At 44.6% G+C, this 19,899-nt stretch overlaps 1 protein-coding gene across 1 annotated transcript; it reads left to right on the top strand.

Annotated features, from left to right (window-relative positions):
• The first annotated feature begins 944 nt into the window (after nt 1–944).
• Nucleotides 945–15,284, top strand: STRA8 (stimulated by retinoic acid 8). Its single transcript, XM_049792280.1, has 8 exons — nt 945–1,136; nt 2,796–2,871; nt 4,307–4,391; nt 4,793–4,945; nt 8,047–8,329; nt 9,621–9,697; nt 11,352–11,463; nt 15,014–15,284. The coding sequence occupies exons 1-8, from the start codon at nt 945–947 to the stop codon at nt 15,086–15,088; spliced, it is 1,053 nt and encodes a 350-aa protein (XP_049648237.1). The 3' UTR covers nt 15,089–15,284.
• Nucleotides 15,285–19,899: the final 4,615 nt, after the last annotated feature.

Here is a 19,899-nt window from a genome sequence, read left to right as displayed (position 1 = left end):
AGCCCGCCCGCCTTTTCCCGCCTCTTCCTTGCGCTCACCCCCCCCCCACACACACACACACACACACTACGCCTACAGCCCGCGTTTTTCCCGCTTCCTTATTGGCCGCCGCCGGACGCCGGCTGCGTGCCGATTGGCCCGCCGCCACGTGCGGCTCGTGTTGCTGGGCGCGGGCGGGCAGAGGCGCGGAGGCGGCCAGGGGAAGGGGGCCGGGCCGGGCCGGGCGTGGCGTGGTGTGGTCGGTCGGTCGATCGATCGATCGATCCTCCGGAGGCGTCTGGCGTGGGGCCCTCACGGGTTTCCCCGGGAAGAAACAGGAGGGGCAGGCGTTCTTACCTCTAGGCCGTACTTGCGGTCGGTAACAGGGCAGGGGGCATCGGTCCGGTTGCCAGGAAAGGGCTTCCGAGGCGGGCGCCCTGGGGCTCTTGTCAGGCCGGCGGGGTGGCTGCAGCGGGCCCGGCTGGGCCTGGATCTGGCCGTGTCACGCATGTAGATGTCTGGTTATCGTTGCCTGCTCTGATGCCACAGTTAATTGGGGGAAAAAAAAGGCGATGCTGTGAAGAAGTCTGTCTTTTAGTACCGTCGGTGGGAGCAGAGGAGTCTCAGCGCTTTGTGAAGCCGAGCCCTGGATATCCCATGGAAATGGAGCGTCAGAGCATTGCGGGGAAGGGTGCAGGAGGTGGGAGGTTTGTCTCAGCTGTGTTTCGTGCTGCTCAGTTTATCGGTGGTAGATGAGGTTTTAGTCAGTACTTACAGATGGCATCCTCCAGGCAAAGAGAAGATTTCAAACCCCATTATTTCCTACGGAAAAATGAGCTGGAGTGCTCTCGTTAGTCACCCTGAGCTTTCCTTTTTTTGTCTGTCCTCTACGCAGGCTGTAAGATTTCTTTTTCTTCACTTAACATATTTATTCAGTAGAAGTAAATGTTGCATTGCAGCTTTTGATGGAGACAGCTGGAGACTGTAGGAAGACACGTGCCAGAGTGAATCCTAATCCCCTGACACACCTGCAGGAGGTGGAACCCCGTGTGGCAAAGCGGCGCTTGGCACAGGCACGCCACCGGGCTACGCTGGCAGGACTCTTCAGCGGATTGCGGGAAGCTGTTTTATCCCAGTCAGACAACTCAGCCTTAAAGGTGCGGAGCAGTGACCATTTCTCTATGCATAGCTACTATACATGGGTGTGTTTAAATTTAAACAGGTTTATTAGGATGACCACTGTATCTTCACGGGTGCCAGTGTGTGTGTAATTTCACTGTGTGCAGCTTTCCTGGATCTCTTTTACTTTAAAGCTGCCAGCTCAGCGTAAGCAAATTGTTCACTTTGTAGTCTCTGGGTCATGGGTTTATCATGTGCCTTATCTGCACTTTTATTACAGGGGTTTTGCAGCTTCTTTATAGCTTTGTGGCTTCTTTATAGCGTTCTGGAAACAAACCAAGGGATCACATGATGAAGCAGAATAGTGAATGTAGGAACAGAAGAAGTTGTAGGGGAGGAAGTAATTCATTCAGCCTTATGAAGTGCACTCTGTCTTCAAGACATTCTGGAAAAGTAAGTCAGGAAAAAAACACTAGTACTGCTTATTGGTCTCTACTAAACTAAGAAACTATTTAATTGACCCAAAATGCTGCTGAAAAGATGGATATTGCCATGTTAAAGGCAGAGGAATAAACATCAGGAGTCCCTTTTATCCTCAACTCTGCCACCAGTTCATTTAGTTAGAGTGGGTACTTTCAGTTTTCCAGTGTGTAAAATGGAGAGGGTCATAACTGTTTAGGACAGGAATTGTCCTTGTAAAGGGCTTTTGAGGCTCTGAACATGCGAAATACTGCTATCTAGGGCTTGTGACTGCTGAGCTCTTGCCTCTCATGCAGGTCGAGGTGAGAGTTCAGTCTGCCATGTTCTGAACAAGATGCAAGTTAAGCTGAAGTCACTGTGATCTCTGAAGACAAGACTAAACACATACTTGTTCTGTCTAGTCTAAAGAGGCTATCTCCACATACCAATTCTTAAAATTGCTTTTTCATAGTATCATGTGCCCCTTGTGCGACTTTTGGGGGCCAAGGAAGTTCAGTATCTTCAAGAGCCTAAATACAGAAGTTCACTTGTAATTCTAGTGCTTAGTGCTGGCTAAAATATCCAGCGTGAAAGCTCTGCGGGGTAGACATCCTGTCTAAGGTTATTGTGGTTGGTCTCACCAATCACATAAGTCTTGAAATTTTTTTGAGATGTGTATGCTTAAATGCGTTGCCCATATGTTCTCAGTTATGCTTGCTATAAATGATGAAGGAATGATGTGCAGCACTGAAGTTACTCCAGTTAACATCGGTGTAGCCGAGAGTAGAACATGGCAAAGGCTTCTCCTAGCTAAATTCTCATGGGAAATGATTAGTAAAGTCTGATGCCTAAAGTTGGTAGACATCCAAGAAGACTTCACAGCTTGGTATTTCTGGACATACTTCAAGAAGAGAACGATCCAGACAAGACCATTTGCTGATGAAAGAAGATCAGAGTTAAGTAGCAAATGTTTATGTGACTGGGTGTTCTGTGTATGTAATGCATAATATATACCCCAATATTCTTATTATATATATTTAAGTTTGCTCTGGTATTAGTTCTTTCCCCTTTTCATATGGATAAGGGTAGCTGGTGAAACAATACAGTTGTTTTCACAGAGACATCAAGATAACTGAAGGTCAAAATGAAGGAAGAGTGAAGAAAACAACCAAGGCTTGTTAAAACACGAATCTAGTCAGAGCAGAGAGCAATCAGTTCTGATTTCTTCTTATGTTTAGTATCAGGTTTTGCGTAAGGCTAAGAAATCTATCCAGAAGCTGGAGCAAACCTTGGGTTCTTTTCTGAAGATGAAAGGTAACTGTATGCAAATATTTGCCTTAGAGTGCCTGGACTTGTTTTTTATTTATTTCTTAAATAGAGACAGATAGGTACGCAGCTGAGCCCATTAAAGCATTAGAGCTAACTGAGGCTTTAGTTGTAGCAATAAGCAAGGGATAGTGAAAAGTCTGTCGACCCACTAAGTGCTGCACCTCAGAAATCCCCCTCTGACTCTCAGCCATTCCTACCCCCTCCCCAGCCTAGGTGAAGGAAGGAAACAAGTAACTCCTGCTATCCCATGGCAGCAGGCAGTTCAGGCAGAGTGCCCTTGTCACCCTGCTGCCGATTCACCCCCAGCAGGTGTGGGGCTGGCATGGGTCCCCAGGCTGCATGCTTGGGCTCCCACTGAGAGGCTGCAGGAGCGTGTGTGCTCCTCCCAGCCGCAGCGACATGGACGCAGTGCGAGTCACAGCCGTCCCGAGCACCCAGCGTTGCAAGTCAAGCACAGCCAGAGCTTAAATTTTGGCATGCTCTGGTGTGAGGTAAAAAAGGACAGAGAAGCTGTTGAGGATTTCCTAGTATAGGAAAGGGAAGCCTCTATTTAAGAATTTACTCTGATAGAAATGGGTAAGAGAGATACTGCAGCTTGGCGGGTCGTCTCCATGTGCTCCTCTGTTACCACCTGTGACACCATGCGTCACGCTGGTCTAGCATGTGCTCTCCACAGTTGAGGCAGCTCCTGCTGCAGGGCTTCACGCCCTCGCCAGCGTGCCTTCTGTTTACTGATGCTGGCCACTGCCTCCAGGGACAGCAAGTAGGCCAGGGGGCTGATGGGGTAGAGACTTTGGACATACTTTTGTGTCCCTTCAAGTGTCCAAATTATCATCAGCTAGAAAAAAAACACTGCTATTCATGCAACTTGCATCTCCAATAATTTTCATCAACTAAAAGTTCCAGTGCTTAAAATAAGCAGTCTCCTCTGAACCCACATCCTTGGATAACCCATAAAAGTCAGTCATAGGTAGAAGGAATAGTTTGACAGAGCAAAATTGAAGGGGTAACTTCCCCTTGTATTCACTTGCATATATGTACAATTCATACTGCTTGTGAATCATGGGTTGGTTGTCAGAGGTTTTTACGTGCAATTTCCTCATTATGTGGCAATCACAAAATACTGTGTTGTCCAGTGCTTGCCTGTACTTTGATTTGCTGGTTGTTTTCACCATCAGTTCTGTCAGACCAACGTTAGGAAGAAGGCATTGATTCTAAGTTCCTCAATGATCATAAACTCCCAATAATGCTAGTTACATTGTAGGAGGGGCAGAAGTTTCTCCTTTCACATCATTTTTGCCTGACAAAAAGCTCTGGCTCGTGAAGAACCAGTTGCTGAAATTATTCTGTTTGATTGGGGCTGAGAGAGAGGGAAGCCAAAAGTGCCACTGATGTGACAGTACCTTTCTACTCACAACAGAGTCCTTCAGTCTGGAGGATGGGAACCCGTCCAGCTTGGAGGAAGTCAGGGAGGAATATGTCAAGAGGCACTTCAGCAATCACAGGTAAGGGCTTATGCCAATCAAGGAAAGATGGTAATACTTTGCATTTGCTTCCCTCCCAGCATCTCTGAACCTCTTTGTCATTGTTACTGAATTTTCAAGCAGAGGCCTTTCATCGTGAGGAAGAGATTAAGAGATTTCACCTGGACCCCTGTAATCCTGTACAGTGCACAAACACTTGACGCGTATTGTTGGTCTCATTTCCAGTCAGTGCTTATATTTCCTTTCGCTTCTATGTAGCTGATCTCCACCAAGGACTTCTCATTTGCTGGCAAAGCGAAAGGAGGAGGAGAGAGCTGGCTCAGGAAGAATGGCCCTGGACTTGGGAGTGACCATGACAAGGGCCTTATTAATCCAGTTAAGAAGTTGCTCAAGTGGCTTTTTTTCCTGTGTGTTTTTTCCAGCACTGCATCAGCCTTGGAAGCTGTGAGTGAGAGTGACTCTACCGTCTGGCATCTGATTGGAGAATGTGAAAAACAAACACTGGAAGAGGATGGGAAGCCAGAATTGATCCAGTCTTCAGAGACTTCATCCCCAGATCTGGTGGAATTTGAACGGTACGTGCACCCCACGTTGCCTTCATTTTTTAATTTGTTGGCATTAACACTGTGCATCCAGTCACTGCCATTCATGCAGCCCTGCTGGAGCCTGCATCTGCTTTGCAGAAGCCTTGTGCCAGCAGCTTTGGCCCTGTTGGTGGTGAAGCTGAGCACCTCCCAAGTTCCTTACCTGTGACTTGCATGTGAATGGACTCCCAGTGTCGTAGCAGCCCCCAGTTCTCCAGGCCTTGGAAAATCCCTGAGGAAAGACAAAAAAATTTCTTTCAAGTGTGTCAGTCCCTGTGTGGCCATGTTTTACCACTCTCCATAGGGCTTGCAGAGTAAGATGCAACATACCTGCTAACAGTAGTGGTTTAACAGGCAAACTCAGATGGAATAGGAGGTTATTCATCCAGAATGATTTATGCAGGTGCCTGTCCCTGTGTGTTTGTGGTATCAGTACCACTATCAAGCTGTATCCCTGCAATGGGGCTAGGTTTTAGGAACGTAGGAATTGCTGCACCAGGTCTAGCTATGTGTGTTCTGGGGAGGTGCAGGAACCAGATGTAGGCAGATACTTTTCCCCCACAGTGATGTTCATCCTGCCTCTAATGGCATTGTTATGAGGAGCATTGTTATGAACACACTTGCTCCTTCCAGAAGTAGACCCATAGCTCCTGGCAGCTTGGAGTACCTTTTTTGTTGGATCGGAGCAGGATAAGGCTGGATGGGACCACAGAAGATCATGTAGTCCTCAGCCTGCAGGCTGCAGAATAATGGTGGTCTGGAAGATACCAGAAAGCACTCCTCAAAATGCAACACGGGAAGGTGGAGGGGAACCTAAACACTTACATGTGTGTTACATTTATAGCTAGGGGGTGTGAGACTGTAACCCCCCTTAGGATCAGCTCCTAAGTGCCTGATTCAGGACCTAAAAAGACCACTGTTCTCATGTCAGTGGTCCATGTATTTTAGTCTGGGGTTGTAATGGTAAAATTACTGGGTTTTTTCAAAGTTATTGATATCTTAAGACTGAGTACATTATTCATCATATTCTTCCCCTTGCTGTCAGACAGCACTAGGAGGTACTTAGAGGTCATGGATGCTTTTCCTAAAGGATAAATTATCATTTCATCATAAAGATTTGAGAAACAGATGGATGTCTAATCTATCCTGTACCATCAAGCAGAGTCAATTTCACCCTAACTGTTCCAGAGTTAAGAATATGCAGTGCAGGAGAATCCACAGCTGCAGCTGGCATCCTCTTCCACAGCGTCACCACCATAAACAAAAACTTCCACAGTTTTTTCTTCTCTTTTGCTTTGAACTGGTGCTTATTTATAAAATTCCCTTGGATTATTGATTTTTTCATCAAACTGAGACTGCAGCTGTGCCAGCAGATGGCACCAGCCTCCCACTACTGTTCTACTTTTGCTCTTGTGAGAATCAGAGGCGGCTGTGGTAAGGTATCATTTACAAGACCTTGAAAAGTGCTGAATCAAGATTTTCTGGGGGAAGTAAGCTCTATTCATCAACGACTGCACAACAGAGCTGTAAACACCTGACTTTCTCCTTCTTCACTGACAAGGTAGAGCAGGGCCTGTACTGTGTGGCCTCTGGCACTTATCCTACAGTCTTATGGCAGACGGCAGCTGGTTCGTAGCTAATTCTCAAAAATTGATCTTTTATAACAGGCATAAAACAATAGAGACTCTTCAGCAAAGAAAATAACAGGCTTTTGGTGATTGTCCAATCACATTATTTGGGCAGCATCAGAAATGCTTTGAGCTTCAACGGACTAGGTTTTTTTTCCATGTCCAGCAGCAGGAGCTACACTGGTAGGACTACACAGTACTCTGTCCAGAACAAAATGTGGTTGTCTCCTTGCAGCTGGGAAGGAAATAGTGAAGTCATGGTTCAAGCTTAGTTTCTTTAGCAAAGCAATCTAGTGGTGATTCATATTCTTCTGTTTGAGAAACTCCAGATCCTTTGTTTGGAGCTGGACATCCAGAATCCTTAGTGAGCGCAATACCTTACATGAGAACACTTATTCCCCTTCCGGTATTTTGTCTCCAGCAATGGTGGAAAATACTCCAGAGTATGGAAACTAGAGTTTAAACATATTTATCCTTGCATGCAGAATTGTCTTAAGATTTTCAATATTGATTTGCTGCAACAAGTAATTCTTTTTTTCTTTTTTTTTTTTTTTCAAAAAGAAAAGGCTGAACTCTTTTGAGTTACTTTGTTATGCAATACTGTTCAGTTAATCAGGAAATGTGCTCATTTGGGACATCTTCCAAGGAATCATTTTGAGCCCAAACTTAGTAACAATGACTGCTGTTTATAGAACTCTTGGTTTGTACTCCTTTGATCTTGTTATTTTCATTTGAGACGCTCTAAGCATGTAATTAACATAAAATAACCTTCAGTGGTGCTTTCCAAAGTAGACATTCTTATCCCTGGTTCACTGTGCCACACAGTGCTAATAGAAGAAGCAGGCTCGTTCTGAGATTTAGTCACCAGGTTCAAATTGCAACACTTGGGTTCCGTTACCAGTTTCACTACAGACTGCATAGAAGTAAGTCTTAGGGATGCATTTCCTCATATGTAAAATGGAGGAAATTGAGCTCCCATGCTTATTTAAGTCAGAGCATCCAGGCCTGGGGTAGTCTCTTTCAATGTGCATGTATAGTACCTAATATGTCAGGATATGACCTCAGCCAAGGCTTTTAAGTGTAGTGCAATGCCAGTAAAGGTATAAAAAGTGACTTATAGTGTAAAAGCCTCAGGATACAAAGGCAAGTAACTCAAAATTTATTAAATGCCAGAATGAGGTTTGCCTGTGCAACAAGTACAGCCTGCAGCGCCTGGAGCTTCTGTTGTGAGGCAGTCCGCTGAGGCTGTGGCTGGAGCCTGTCTTTTGCAGATGAAATCTTGGCAGAACAGAGTTGCTAAAGTCTTCAGTGTTGGGCAACCTTCAGTAATTGTATGGAGCCTTAGAGAGGGGAGACAGTGAAGTAGTTATGAATCAGAGCTATTCCCCAGTCTCCTGCTGATTTACAATAGATGGCTGTCTCATAGCCTGCTCTTAAGAGGTGCTCCCTTTCCTTTCCTTACAGATACCTGTATTTTTATAAGCACACAGTGGACCTGCTGATAGAGCATAGAATTGTTTGCACTGAGGAGGTGCCTCTTCCTGAGGTCTCCACAGCTATTTCCCACCTCTGGCAAGAGCTTTCTGAAGAAAGGAGAGACAGCATCTTGCAGTACTGTAGCCAGAGAGATTTCCTCATGGATCCTAAGGCTGCTTGTCAAGAGCCTGCATGCACTGAAGGTAGTGTGAGGGACAGCCGAGGTAACAGTGAGGAAGCCAGTGGTTCCTCAGTCTCCACGCCAGAGGAAGTAAGTGCTGAGTAACATACATGGTCTGCCTCTGAAACTCCAAGCCTTCAGATGCTAATTGGTTCTGCAGCTTTTAATTGGAAACATACAGTAGTTGTAATTAAGCTTTCTCAAGACTACTTGAATGCATAAGTGGAGACAATAAGCAGTCTTTGAGTAAACGCCTGCACCAAATTCTCTCGTGGTAAGATACACAGCAAGCTACAGGAGTGCAGTGGTAGTAATCCTGCTAGTCTCCACTGACCTGTAGAGTGTCTGTGCTAAGTAACAGTTAAATTTGCTCTAACTTGCTCCAGGGGGGGAGGGAAAAAGAACATGAATTATACAGTTACTGTGCTCTGCAAACTCTCCAAGAAGCAGAGATTATCTAAATCCAGAAGGAATACCGAGTTTGCCAAGGCCTGCTGTGTTTTGGGTTGGGTGGGTTTTTTTCATCAAAGCACTTGGTAGCAAAAGGAAAGTATTTGTAGACCAGTTCCAGTGGAACAGGGCTAATGACTGCCTGTGCCATGCATCTCTGCAGATCTAAGAAGTCAGTGACTGAGTAGACCGGGGCATTTGTTAAAAAGAGATGAAATAACAGCCAACTCTTGGTAAACTGCTCCTGGAGCACTGATTACTTAAGCAACTAGCTGCTTAAAGACTTGTAATTTTATTAGCTGCAAAGGAGGAACAGATGTCTACCTTTAGCATATAAGTAAATTGCATTGACAAGTGCTTTTTGAGTCACAGGACACAACTGATATTGCAGACCTTCTTAGGAAATGTTATGGGGATGTATGTACAGTACTTTCTGGCACAGAAAATGTGTGAACTGCATTATGGCAGAGTGAACTAATGAGCTTATCGGTCTGTCACAGGATGCATCTTAACTCATTTGTAAGCCAGGTTGCAGACTGGAAATCAGATTTGGGGAGACTGGCTGGTACAGCTGAGATCTCCAGCCATAAGCAGCAGTCCACAGTCAGGTCTCTAAAGCACTGATACAATTCGTGGTTTTTACTGATTTTGGGGCACATGTAATGTTAAGTCTAATACCTAGAGGTTGAAGCACAGGCCTAAGGGAATGGACTAACCTTGTGTTCCTAGTCATGAAATACAGTTATTCCTATTATTCCTGTCTCCACAAAACCCTCTTGGTTTACTCTGTGTTTACTCTAGCTGTAAATGTACCTGTTAAATGGAAAGAAAAAGTATCATGCTTTTAAAGAATTCATTATTAAAAATTATGCCCTAGGTAAAACTTTTAGGTGGCTGGATATGTTGACATCTGAAGTGTTTTCTCTGATAGATAATGTTTGAAGATGCATTTGATGTTGCCGCTGGTTTCCTTGACAGAAGCGAGACTCAGGGAATGTCTAGCCAGAGGTAAAGTACCAACTTGCCCCTTTTGCTAGACAAAGTAAGTTAATAGGCCACTGTCAATACTCCATGGCAAGTTTTCTGTGTAGTAATGCAATAGCCTAGCTTCCTTTTTTGTGCCTAATTTTTAGTAAATGGTTAGAATAGCAGCCTCCAGCAATTGTGCTTGCAATAATACTGTCTCTTAATGTGCAAAAGTGAAATTATTAGTAGGCATTTATGGCAGAATCAGTAAGAATCCCTTATTAAGAGCATCACTTCAGGATAACTGAGGTCCTTCTGATTTTATTCTTCACTCTGTGTAGCTTTCCATCTTTTCAAATTACAATATTTGTAATGTTTTCCTTTTCTCTGTCTCACTTGCTAGGTCTATAAGGACCATAGGGCATTCTCTGGATAAGTCAGTTAATCATAAACTGTACTCTCTTTTAATGAGACAAAAAATGATAATTTTTTAACACTGTCTTAGTTATCTTTTTCAAGTACCCTAATTTGATCACAAGGAGGTGATCGAGCTTAAAGTGTGGTTGACCTGAACAGTAACATCAAAGAAACACAAGACCAATTAAAGAATAACATCTTTTTCCTCTGCAGGTCAGATGAGTTATCTGAAACAGAACGTGTCAGATACAAAGCTGGCACTGCCTTTGATTTTTTGCAGTGGACCAAAGAAAGGAAAGGGTTGCTTTCCTCAAGAGGAAAATCACATTATGACTCATCTTTTATGCGTTCTTGCTACTTAGTCTTCATTAGGATTGTTTCACTTTGCAAATAGTGGTTTTAATCTGTTTTTTTTAAATCCCATTTTCTACTTAGTTTTCCATATTTAGAGTTCTTCAGTGTGAATCTCTTTTTTCTTTCACCAGCATTCTACCTTGCACTTTCAGAACAGAATGAATGGAAATAAGGTTGTTTTGGCTGTTGATCAGAATATACTTGAATACATAATAAAGGTTAAAATAAGACTATGTATTCCTTAATACTGCAGTGTATTGCCATCATCTTTGCAATCTGTTTTAGGTCCCAAATTAGATCAGTATTTCAGTAGTCAACATTTCTCTTGTTCCCTTCCTTCCTTATCACTCTGCCTTGTAATTCTAGACAGAGGCGTGATGGCAGAACTTTGTAAAATCCCAGGGAGAATATAGAGGTGAGGTCCAGAATGAATATCTTAGCTTTTTGCCAGTTACCTGTTACCTGAGTACAAACCTGCCAGTGATAGCTAATATGTCATTTCACGACCACATGTTACCCCATTCACTCTAAAACTTTACAAAAGAAGTCAGTTGTTCCTCTGAACAACCCTACAAAATATACTACCAAATAACCATTGTTGCTCTCTGTTATAATGGATATATACTTTTCCTCAAAACAGTGTTACTATAGCTGTCATGTATCAGTGGATCTCTTTGTTGTTTCTGGTTTCTTGTCTTGCTGTTCTCTGTTCTTACATATCTTCCTTGCATTTATTAGACAGTATCTCGTCCATACGTCCACCTCCACTCCCCCCCTTGCTTGGCTATTGTCTTTAATATCAGAACCGTCTTGAAAACAGTTTTAATCTTTTTTAATTTATGAGTAAAATGTGGAGGAAAGAAAGTAAGTAGGAGGAGAAATGAGGGAACAGGAAATTAAATATAGTATCTGGTTCCATTTTCAGTTCAGCATTTGCAAGCTGCACTTCTGAAAGTCCAGAGGATCACCACGGACTCTATCTGCAGATCACTGACTTCCTGAAAAGCCTTTTCTTTGCTAATACACAGTTTTGCCAGGTAAGCTTTGCCAAAGGATTCTTTATAGAAGGAGTAATGTATTTCAGTCATTGTCAGAAAGGGATTTCTGTTTTCTGTGCTTCTGATCGTATTGTCCAGAATCATTACAAATAAGAACTTGGGGTTCATCACTTCAGATGTGTCATTTCAAAAGGTCAGTAGAATTGCCTTTGTAAGAGGCAAAGTACAAGGGGTTATTACTGCTTTGAATATTATTCAAAATGGCAAATGACATGAGGAATGTGGTTTTTTTTAATTGGTTGCATGAAAGTTCCTTGTGGAGAAGCTTGAGTGATCTCATCTGAGCGGGCAAAGCTCACTTTGCAGTTCTCATTAATCCCCGGCCGCTTCATTCTGAGCTCAGTAGGACCACCTTCTGCTTGTTTGGGTGCCAGGTTCCCTACCCTGAGCCCTCCGCTGGCAGGCCTTAGGAGTAGGGTATTCGTGTTCTTGAAAGAGCTGATAAACAGCTGCTGAGCTGCCTCTTAACCTCAGCCTACTGTTGCAGGTTTGCTGAGCCAGAAATCGTTGTGTTTGCAGTGTTCTTCCTCCCCTTCTTGCCCTCCTGCCAAGGACGTGGCTCAGAGCTTGCACATGGGTGGAGGACTGAAAGGGAGATATCCCTCAGTCAGAGCATGCTTGTTTGGGCTCAGAGTCAATTGTATCTCCACAGTATCCACTGTTTGCTATTTTCTATCGCCTAGCTTCTACCCAGTCTCTGTTACTTGAGCAGATGCTCCTTTGAAGGAAATCGAGTGTTAGCGATGAGGGGTAATTAGGACAGAACACAAAGCAGAAACTAGTGTTGCACTACTATCTGAATCTATCACATAGTGACTGCTGTGTGCCATTTGGTTCCACCATCTCAGGGAGACAGTAGAACTAGAGGAGGTGCAGAGAATGGCAGCAGGCACAGCAAAAGGCATTAAACAGAAGCTACCAGAGTAGGACTCTTCTGCAAAAAAAAAAGACTGAGGGGTACCGTGAGAGAATTTTGATCCTAAATGGTGTAGATTTGGTTCACAGAATTATTATTCATTGTGTCTAACACCAGAAGAACTAGAAAGCACTCAATGAAATGAACAAACAGCATATTAAAAAATATTTGCACATGCAAATTACCAGATTTAACTGCTGGGGCGTCAAACCATTGACAATTACTAAATCTGAAGGTACAGATACAATTTCCAGCTCAGAAGGTCCTCACAGCACAGTTTGCCGTAATGTGGGAGCATATATTGTGTAACAGAGCACACTGGATGCACAATTCTTGCACTTTCTGTCTAAACATCCACTCCTGGCCATTGTCAGAGACCAGCCACTGATCTACATAGCCCTTTGGTCTGTGAATAGCTATGTTCTTCATAAGGGCAGCGCTCTTCCTGTGTTTATGTAAATGACCGTGAACTGAGCATGCCTAGAAAAGAAAGAAAAGCTTTAGGCAAGATGCTGTATTTTCGGGTTTAAAATTTCTTTTGTGAATATCATGCCTGCCAGCATTAGGTGGACCCATTTTGTCCTTCTGCTTGGTGCTGCATTGTTGTATGTGAGCCCAAGTCCATCTCACTGGTCCCAGATGAGGTGGTATGAGAAGAGATGGTGTCTCTTTCTAGCTTTAAAGAGGCACATTTGAAATAAGACTAGGAGAATGGGAGTGATGGGAAGGAACACAGGCAGCAAAAGAAGCTGTACTGCAAATTGGCAGTTGACTCAGCTCTGTGGATCCAAAAGGAAATAAAAGGCTGCGCGCACTTCTTTTAGGCAGGAACTTTGAGTTGTCTGTGATAAAACAATAAAAAGGGAGTTTGAGCAGAAATCACCCAGGCTAAAGAGTGCTGATAATATGAAGGTCACAGTTTGTTTTGGATTAGATAACTGCAGTACAGCACATCTAGAGAGTCCTGCCAAGAGACAAAAAAAAAAAAAAAGACTGACAAGAATTTTTTGTTTTGAGAGCAGAAATTCAGCTCCATCTCAAAACAGACAGATTGAGGCAGTTATGGATGCGGTTGCAGAGTGGGGATAGGAGATGTTCCACCTGGCTTGAAACACACCAACTCAAGCAGCAGCAGAGAGCTCAGTCTAAGCTACATACCTTACCCCAGAAATAGGGCTATTCAGAGCATTGGAGACTCCTGAACTTCACAGGGAAGGGAGGCCTTCCTGCTTATCTTATGGGTCTGACTGAAACCCTGCAGACCATTCCCCCTCCCTTGATATCGTACTTGTGCCAGTGCTACACTAGCTCAGGAGTTTGGGCAGTGCTGGGATAAATTATCCCAAGGATAAAGCGATGTTCTGGTGCACTGTGCACACACCTTGTAGAAGATAGAGAGGTGGGTAGCAGGTACATTACCAAGGCAAGGCATGTGATGTGCACCTGACTGAAATACGAAAGGCAGCCTATGGTCTCCTTTCCTTTCATCTGCAGTGCTGATGAAGTGACAGGTTTTATTGCTGGTCATTACATGCCAGCGCTATGTTATGCTATTTCTGGTTAACTGTCCAGGTATACAGTACCACTGTCGGCTTGTGTATGTTCACCGTTTCGTAGTCACAGCTCCACTGAGTGCAGCTCCTCTTGAGCCGCTGCCCTGGCTCTCAAGGCTGCCAAGGGCATGCACCCCACTGGTATAAAATGCTTGAGAAAGACTCACACAAGAGGAGGGAGGAAATCATTTGGACAAGGAAAGGGAAGGCTCTTAAAAGGACAGTGACCCAAAAATGAGAACAGGAGCATGCTTCCATGGTACATGGTAGAGAAATATCTCTGAGCATGAGATTATTTAAGCATTTTTCAAGAGCTGTTGTCTTATGGTCACATCATAAAAGATGCTGGGCAGCAAAGGCAGTAAAGAATTAATTTAGATTGAGGTCCAAAGGTTTTACAATATCTAAGTGAAAGACTGGGGTTTTTTCTAAATAGCACTGAGCACCTTTGCATCTTCAAAGGCACATTTTCTTTTAAAATTATGGATTTTAGATGAGTCACTTGACAAGCAAGTGGGATTTAGTGCTCCTTAAGCTATATATTTTTTAAACAGCACCTATTTTTAAACACAGTCTTGTCCTAAAGAGTCTTGCATCAATGCAGAAGGTGGACTAGATGAACACTTTCATCTCCTAGACTTTGATTTCTCAAGAGCCACTTTTATTCTCTGTAAGCTGGTGAAAGAGAAGGCCATTTCCTTCTGTTGCTAAAAGAGCAGCAAACTCTGAAGTCAGTAGAAGTTAAGGCCTCGAGGAAGCTCTCGTATCTTCAGAGCCTGTTACATGACCCACTTGCTACCACAGTCAGTAACAGCTGTCTAAATGATGTAAATAGTCACAGGGTGGAGCCCTGTGATTTTAGAAAGAAATTGGTTGAAAATTTGAGCCATTCTTCATCAGGTGCCTCAGGCACTTGACAAGTGCTGGTTGCTGACTCAGAGAGGAAGGAGGGCTCATGGCCCATTAGCTGACGAACGGCAGCATTTGGCCAACCCACTGTATATTTGAAACGGTCAACTCCTTGTTTTTTAATTCTGCTTGCCTTTGGGGGGGCTTTCAGGAAGAAGATCTTCAGTTCGATTACGAGACTGTGATGCTGAGGTGCACCGAGACCTTCGATGATGAAGATTTCTAAACAGTATCTCTGTTTGCTAACGTTTTGCCAAGTGTTGCTGGGTATGCCAGGCACGTGAAGAGACTGCACCTCTTTCAGTGAAGCCCCTCTCTGAGCAGAGTGTGGAGACACTGTGTTAAAGTGGTTTGTTACCATTGACTTCCCATTCCCTCATCAGTGCTTCTTGATGTATCAGTTGAGTAATTTATACCTTTAAAAGTTCCAGGTTTTAGATATCTATAAAATCTTAAGAAATACTTTTGTCTATTGCTTTTTAATGTTTAACCTCACTTCACAAGTAAACTGAGGCATGTACAGTTAAGTGACCTAGCCTAGCATAAGCTGTGGAAGAGCTGCAGAGAGGTGACATCAGTGACAGCCTGCACACCCCTAGAGGATGCAGGTCTCAAACTGCAGCCTGCAAAAATCACAAAAAGTGCCCTGCACCCTGGCAGTAATTACTTTTCTGGTGCAATTTTTCAGTGGCTGACAAGGAAAGAGGGATTTCCTCACAGAGAGATGAGTCTCTTCCATCCGTTGATGAGGACAGCAGCAGTGGCCACCCACTCCCAAATTACCCAGAGAAGGGCAGGCACAATAACACACTTTGGCTTATTTACTTTTGCACAGCGTGTAAAGCTGAGTGATCAGCCCTGAGCTCTTCTGCCACATCTCATTCTTTGATGAGTAGTGCTGCTCAGATAGTATCTCGGAATTAAAAATGCTATGAAGATGAATAAAATCCTTCATATCTCAGAGCTATCATTAAAGGCTTTCTGCAGATTTTGACAGATTGTATTGACAGTGGTTATGCTAAAGTCATGCTAACAAGCCATCACGGAGAGAAAGGCTAAAAGTTCTATTTTAAAATCTAAACTAAAGCTGGCATGCCCAGGTATCCATCAGTCTACAGCAGCCAGGCTTTTAGGCTGAATCCAAGAGGGCTGGGCTGTGGCACAGCTCTGCCTTGGTGCGTAAGAACATGCTACATGCAGCTGTATTCAAGCAAACACATTTGGAGCCTAGTACTGAAGTACAAGGGGAGAATAATTCCTCCAGAGCACCTTCTGTCCCTGCGGTTGAGGCTGTGGTAGCACTCCCAGGTGGATGCTTGCCAGGCTGTTGTGGTTGGAAGTGGGGGTCCTAACTGTAGATGCTGTTTGGGTCTAAGAGCCCCTCTGAGTTCTCCAGGGTGCAGCCTTGCCTTTGCCTGGCCTTTTTCGTGTGCTTCTTGTGTACAGGCTATCGTTGTTCTGAGGCTATAAGCAATGCTGGCTCTCCTCCTCCTCTCCCTCGAATTCCAAAATACCAAGCATGTGCATTCCCTGGGCAACCTGGCTTTTAGGACACATGCTGGCTGAAATACAAGTACAGACTTTGCAGGGGATCCAAGATGAAATCATTCTTTCCTTTAGCTAGTACAAGAGACATATATATATATATGTACCTACAGTAGTAAGAGTTTACATTAAGTTTCTGCCCATGTTTTCTTATCTTTGTGTAGTTTTGGAGGGAAATATGTTAGTTTTTCTCAGGACTGAGGATATTTTTTCTACAAGTTTTTAGCTGTAGAAATCATACAGAGTTCTCTCACCTCCAGTTCCATTTGCCACAAAACATTTGGTCAGGTTTGTTACATTAATGATTCTTTCACCATGTCCATCTTAATTACTGCATCAGCTGAGGTCAAACTTGGCAATACTGGCATGTGCCACAGGACAGCGATGCGAGTAGATAATGTTCGAGGGTTAACAACCTTTTCTTATTAGCCCTTCATCCCCACCTTTTTGAAGGCCAGTCCAGAACAGAAGTTAAAACAGTAGAATACTTCATTTTCAGATGACTTTCAGCCTGCCATCTACCAGGGAAGACAGTTTTAAATGGACACCATACACTATTGTAGATGCATTCCCTTGATCATCACACGTGAGAGCTTCTGATGCTTCACCAGGAAAAGTTTAGGTGTAAGACTGGCCTGAACATTAATGTGAAACAACAGGTATGAAAATGGTAACTCCTCCAAATGGTAGCAGGCTTTGTAGGAGGTGTTGTGACATTAAGGAGAACATAAAGAACACATTACTTTGGCTCCTCCTGCCACATGATCATAGTTTACAAGAGTGCAGGCCTGCCTGTGATGTGGGAAGGCAGTTTCCCCTCCTGCAGAGCTGACACTACACAGACAATAGCTGCTCTGCCTTGGCAGGGAAGCAGCCTTAATTCCTGCGCGCGTTATTGCTACGTGTGCGCTCAGTGGTTGGTCTGATGGAAACTTTTCATGAAAAAAAAATCTGGAAAACGTAGGCTAGCAGGCTACTGGGGCAGGGTGGTGGGAAGGAGTTGGAGGCAGAAAGGCAGCAGGGAGGGAGGAGTGGGAAACATGAATGCATCCATAGAAGTACGGCTGTTGCAGGGGTTTGGGTGGCCCAGCCTGAACAGAGCAGAGTGGGACCGAGTACACGACCGCTGTGCTGCAGCGTGGCAGCCCCTCACTTTACAACACATTGAGCGTAACATAGGGCAATCCTACTGCCCAGGCCACGTCTTCTTGTGAGAAAGCTGTGAAAATGAGCCTCTGATTAGTCCTGGAGCCAGTGCACCTAGGTACAAGCAAATACCCATCACTGGGTCTGCTCTGCCAAAACAGCAGGAGCATCTGCCTGGACTTCCCAATTAGCTGTCTGCCTCTCTGCAAAGCTGCAAGCAGGGTGACCACACACCTGGTTGAAATCAGTAAGTTTTACTGCACTCGGGACTCAACAGTAGCACGAAGGGTAATAATACAGTTGACAGGTAGCTGGCTGTTCTCCAAGCAATCTGGGACAGCCCTCAAGTGTTCAGTTTTACACTTGAGGATCCTCTGATTTTCATTTATTTTCATTAAGTAGCAAATAAACAGAAGCTGTGTCCCTGCGGTGCAAAGCCAAAGCTGTTTCCAAACCTCAAGTGGCCACATGCAGCTGGGAGGAGTGGTGGCCCCGCAGCCTAACCCCTGCCTACTTCGTTTTAAAATTTGGAAATGTCCCCCTGAGGCAAATAGAGGGATATTTTATAAACGTACAACAAACACACCAAAGGGTGGGATTTTAAAGGACATTTAGGAGCCTGAGCTTGAAATATGGACATAAACAGCTTCTGAAAAACTGCCTTCTAAGCCTTAGCAACAGCAGACACAGCTTCCCCCCCGCCAGCCATCTGCACCTCCTGGGCCATAGGATGTGCCGGGGTAGGAATGAGCCTTCCCGGGGATGAGCCCCCCCCCCATGCCAGGAGCTGTAAAGTCATGCCCGGCTCTACTCTGAGGAGCTTAACAAGCCAAAACAGGATGGGGACGCAGACAGGGCAGCAGGCTAGGAGAGCAGGGCAGCGTTCTCCATCCTTGGGGTGGGGAACAAAAAGCCAGCTGAAGACTGATTTTTGTAGGAAGCCTATGCCAATATTATTTTTTTTAACAGGGCTAAAGCAAATCTAAACCTCTGGCACTTGCCAGCATCCTAACATGTCTTAGGAGGAGAAGCAAAAAGATACGGCTGCAGCCTCCACAGAGCTGACACAGAGCCAGTAAAATTACTGCGGGTTCCCCGCTTGTGCTTCCCACCTTGCTTTTTCCGTGTGGGGATCCCAACCATAGCACCAGAGGAAATAGTCTTGCATGGAAGACGGAGCATCTGAAGGCCGTGTAGCACAGCAGGTTTGGGCCCTGTTGGTGTGGCGCGTGTACCTCGTTCGTTAGCCGTGTGTCCTGATCCCATCTAAACCACTCCGCGGTGTGTGGCAGGTCTGGCCAGCAGCAGCCTGGCAGCTTCAGTACAGGACAGGGGAAGAGGGTGATGTAGACTGACAACTGGCTTTCACACACGTGCTACAGCACAAGTAAATTCGAGAGTGACGATGAGTAAGACATGGGTTTGTCTGCCGGATCCCCTGGGAGCATAGGCTGGCTCTAAATGAGCTTAGAGACGTAGTCAAGGTTGAAGAAGATACCAGAGCTGAGATGCCTGGGAATAGTCATCTCTGTAAAATCTGTGATGGGGGGTGGGGATCAGATATACTTAAAGGTACAAATCATTTTCTCTCCCAAAGACATAACAACCACAGTCTTCAACGGAGGCACTCCAACCTGCCCGTAGGAACAAACTACTTTATACCATAATGTTTCCTCCCTTCGGATCCCAGTGCTCACACAATTGATCTATTCAGTCTTCATTCACTCCCAAAGCAAAAAAAAAAAAAAAAACCCAACAATATATTTCTTACCGATAAAACAAGCCACATACCGCTACAGCTGCAGGACGGGACTAAAGAACAGGACTGTAATAGCCATGAGGAATAAAGGCTTTTCATTGAAACCACCAGATTTTGTTCAGTCTTGAGACGAGAGGGCAAACGGGGCATCGTACCGTGGCCTTCAGCTGTCCGATGGAGGGCACAGAGAAGATGGGGTCAGATTTGTCTCGGAGAACAGTGACAGGACAAGAGGCAACAGACACAAGGTGAAGCATTAGAAATTGCAGTTAGCCGCAAGGGAAAACGCTTTTCACCGTGAAGGTGGTCAGACACGGGAGCAGGCTGCCCGCAGAGGCTATGGCTCTCCATCCCGAGCTCACTGGACACTGGCCTCCGCAGCCTGGTCTAACAGGACCAGCTCTGAGCAGGGGCTGGCCCAGGTGACCTCCGGAGATCCCTTCCAACCTGAATTACCCTGCGATTCTTTGAATACTACCTGCCACTTGCTATGGCAATAACCCGGAGAAATATCATTACACTGTACATTTTATTTATTTAAAAAAAAAAAATAAAAAAATCTAAGTATAAATCTCAGTGCAGGAAAC

Source organism: Accipiter gentilis, chromosome 34, assembly GCF_929443795.1.
Source record: "Accipiter gentilis chromosome 34, bAccGen1.1, whole genome shotgun sequence".
In the NCBI taxonomy this organism is placed as follows: Eukaryota; Metazoa; Chordata; class Aves; order Accipitriformes; family Accipitridae; genus Astur; species Astur gentilis.
The sequence above is the reverse complement of the archived record's forward strand: the minus strand, read 5'-3'. Positions and strand labels throughout refer to the sequence as shown.

Bases quoted from the DNA above. Each gene is read 5' to 3' on its own strand.
- STRA8 (XM_049792280.1), top strand. From the start codon at position 945: ATGGAGACAGCTGGAGACTGTAGGAAGACACGTGCCAGAGTGAATCCT. The intron at 2,872-4,306 runs GTAACTGTATGC...TACTCACAACAG, and splicing joins TTCTTTTCTGAAGATGAAAG to AGTCCTTCAGTCTGGAGGAT. The intron at 11,464-15,013 runs GTAAGCTTTGCC...GGGGGCTTTCAG, and splicing joins CTAATACACAGTTTTGCCAG to GAAGAAGATCTTCAGTTCGA.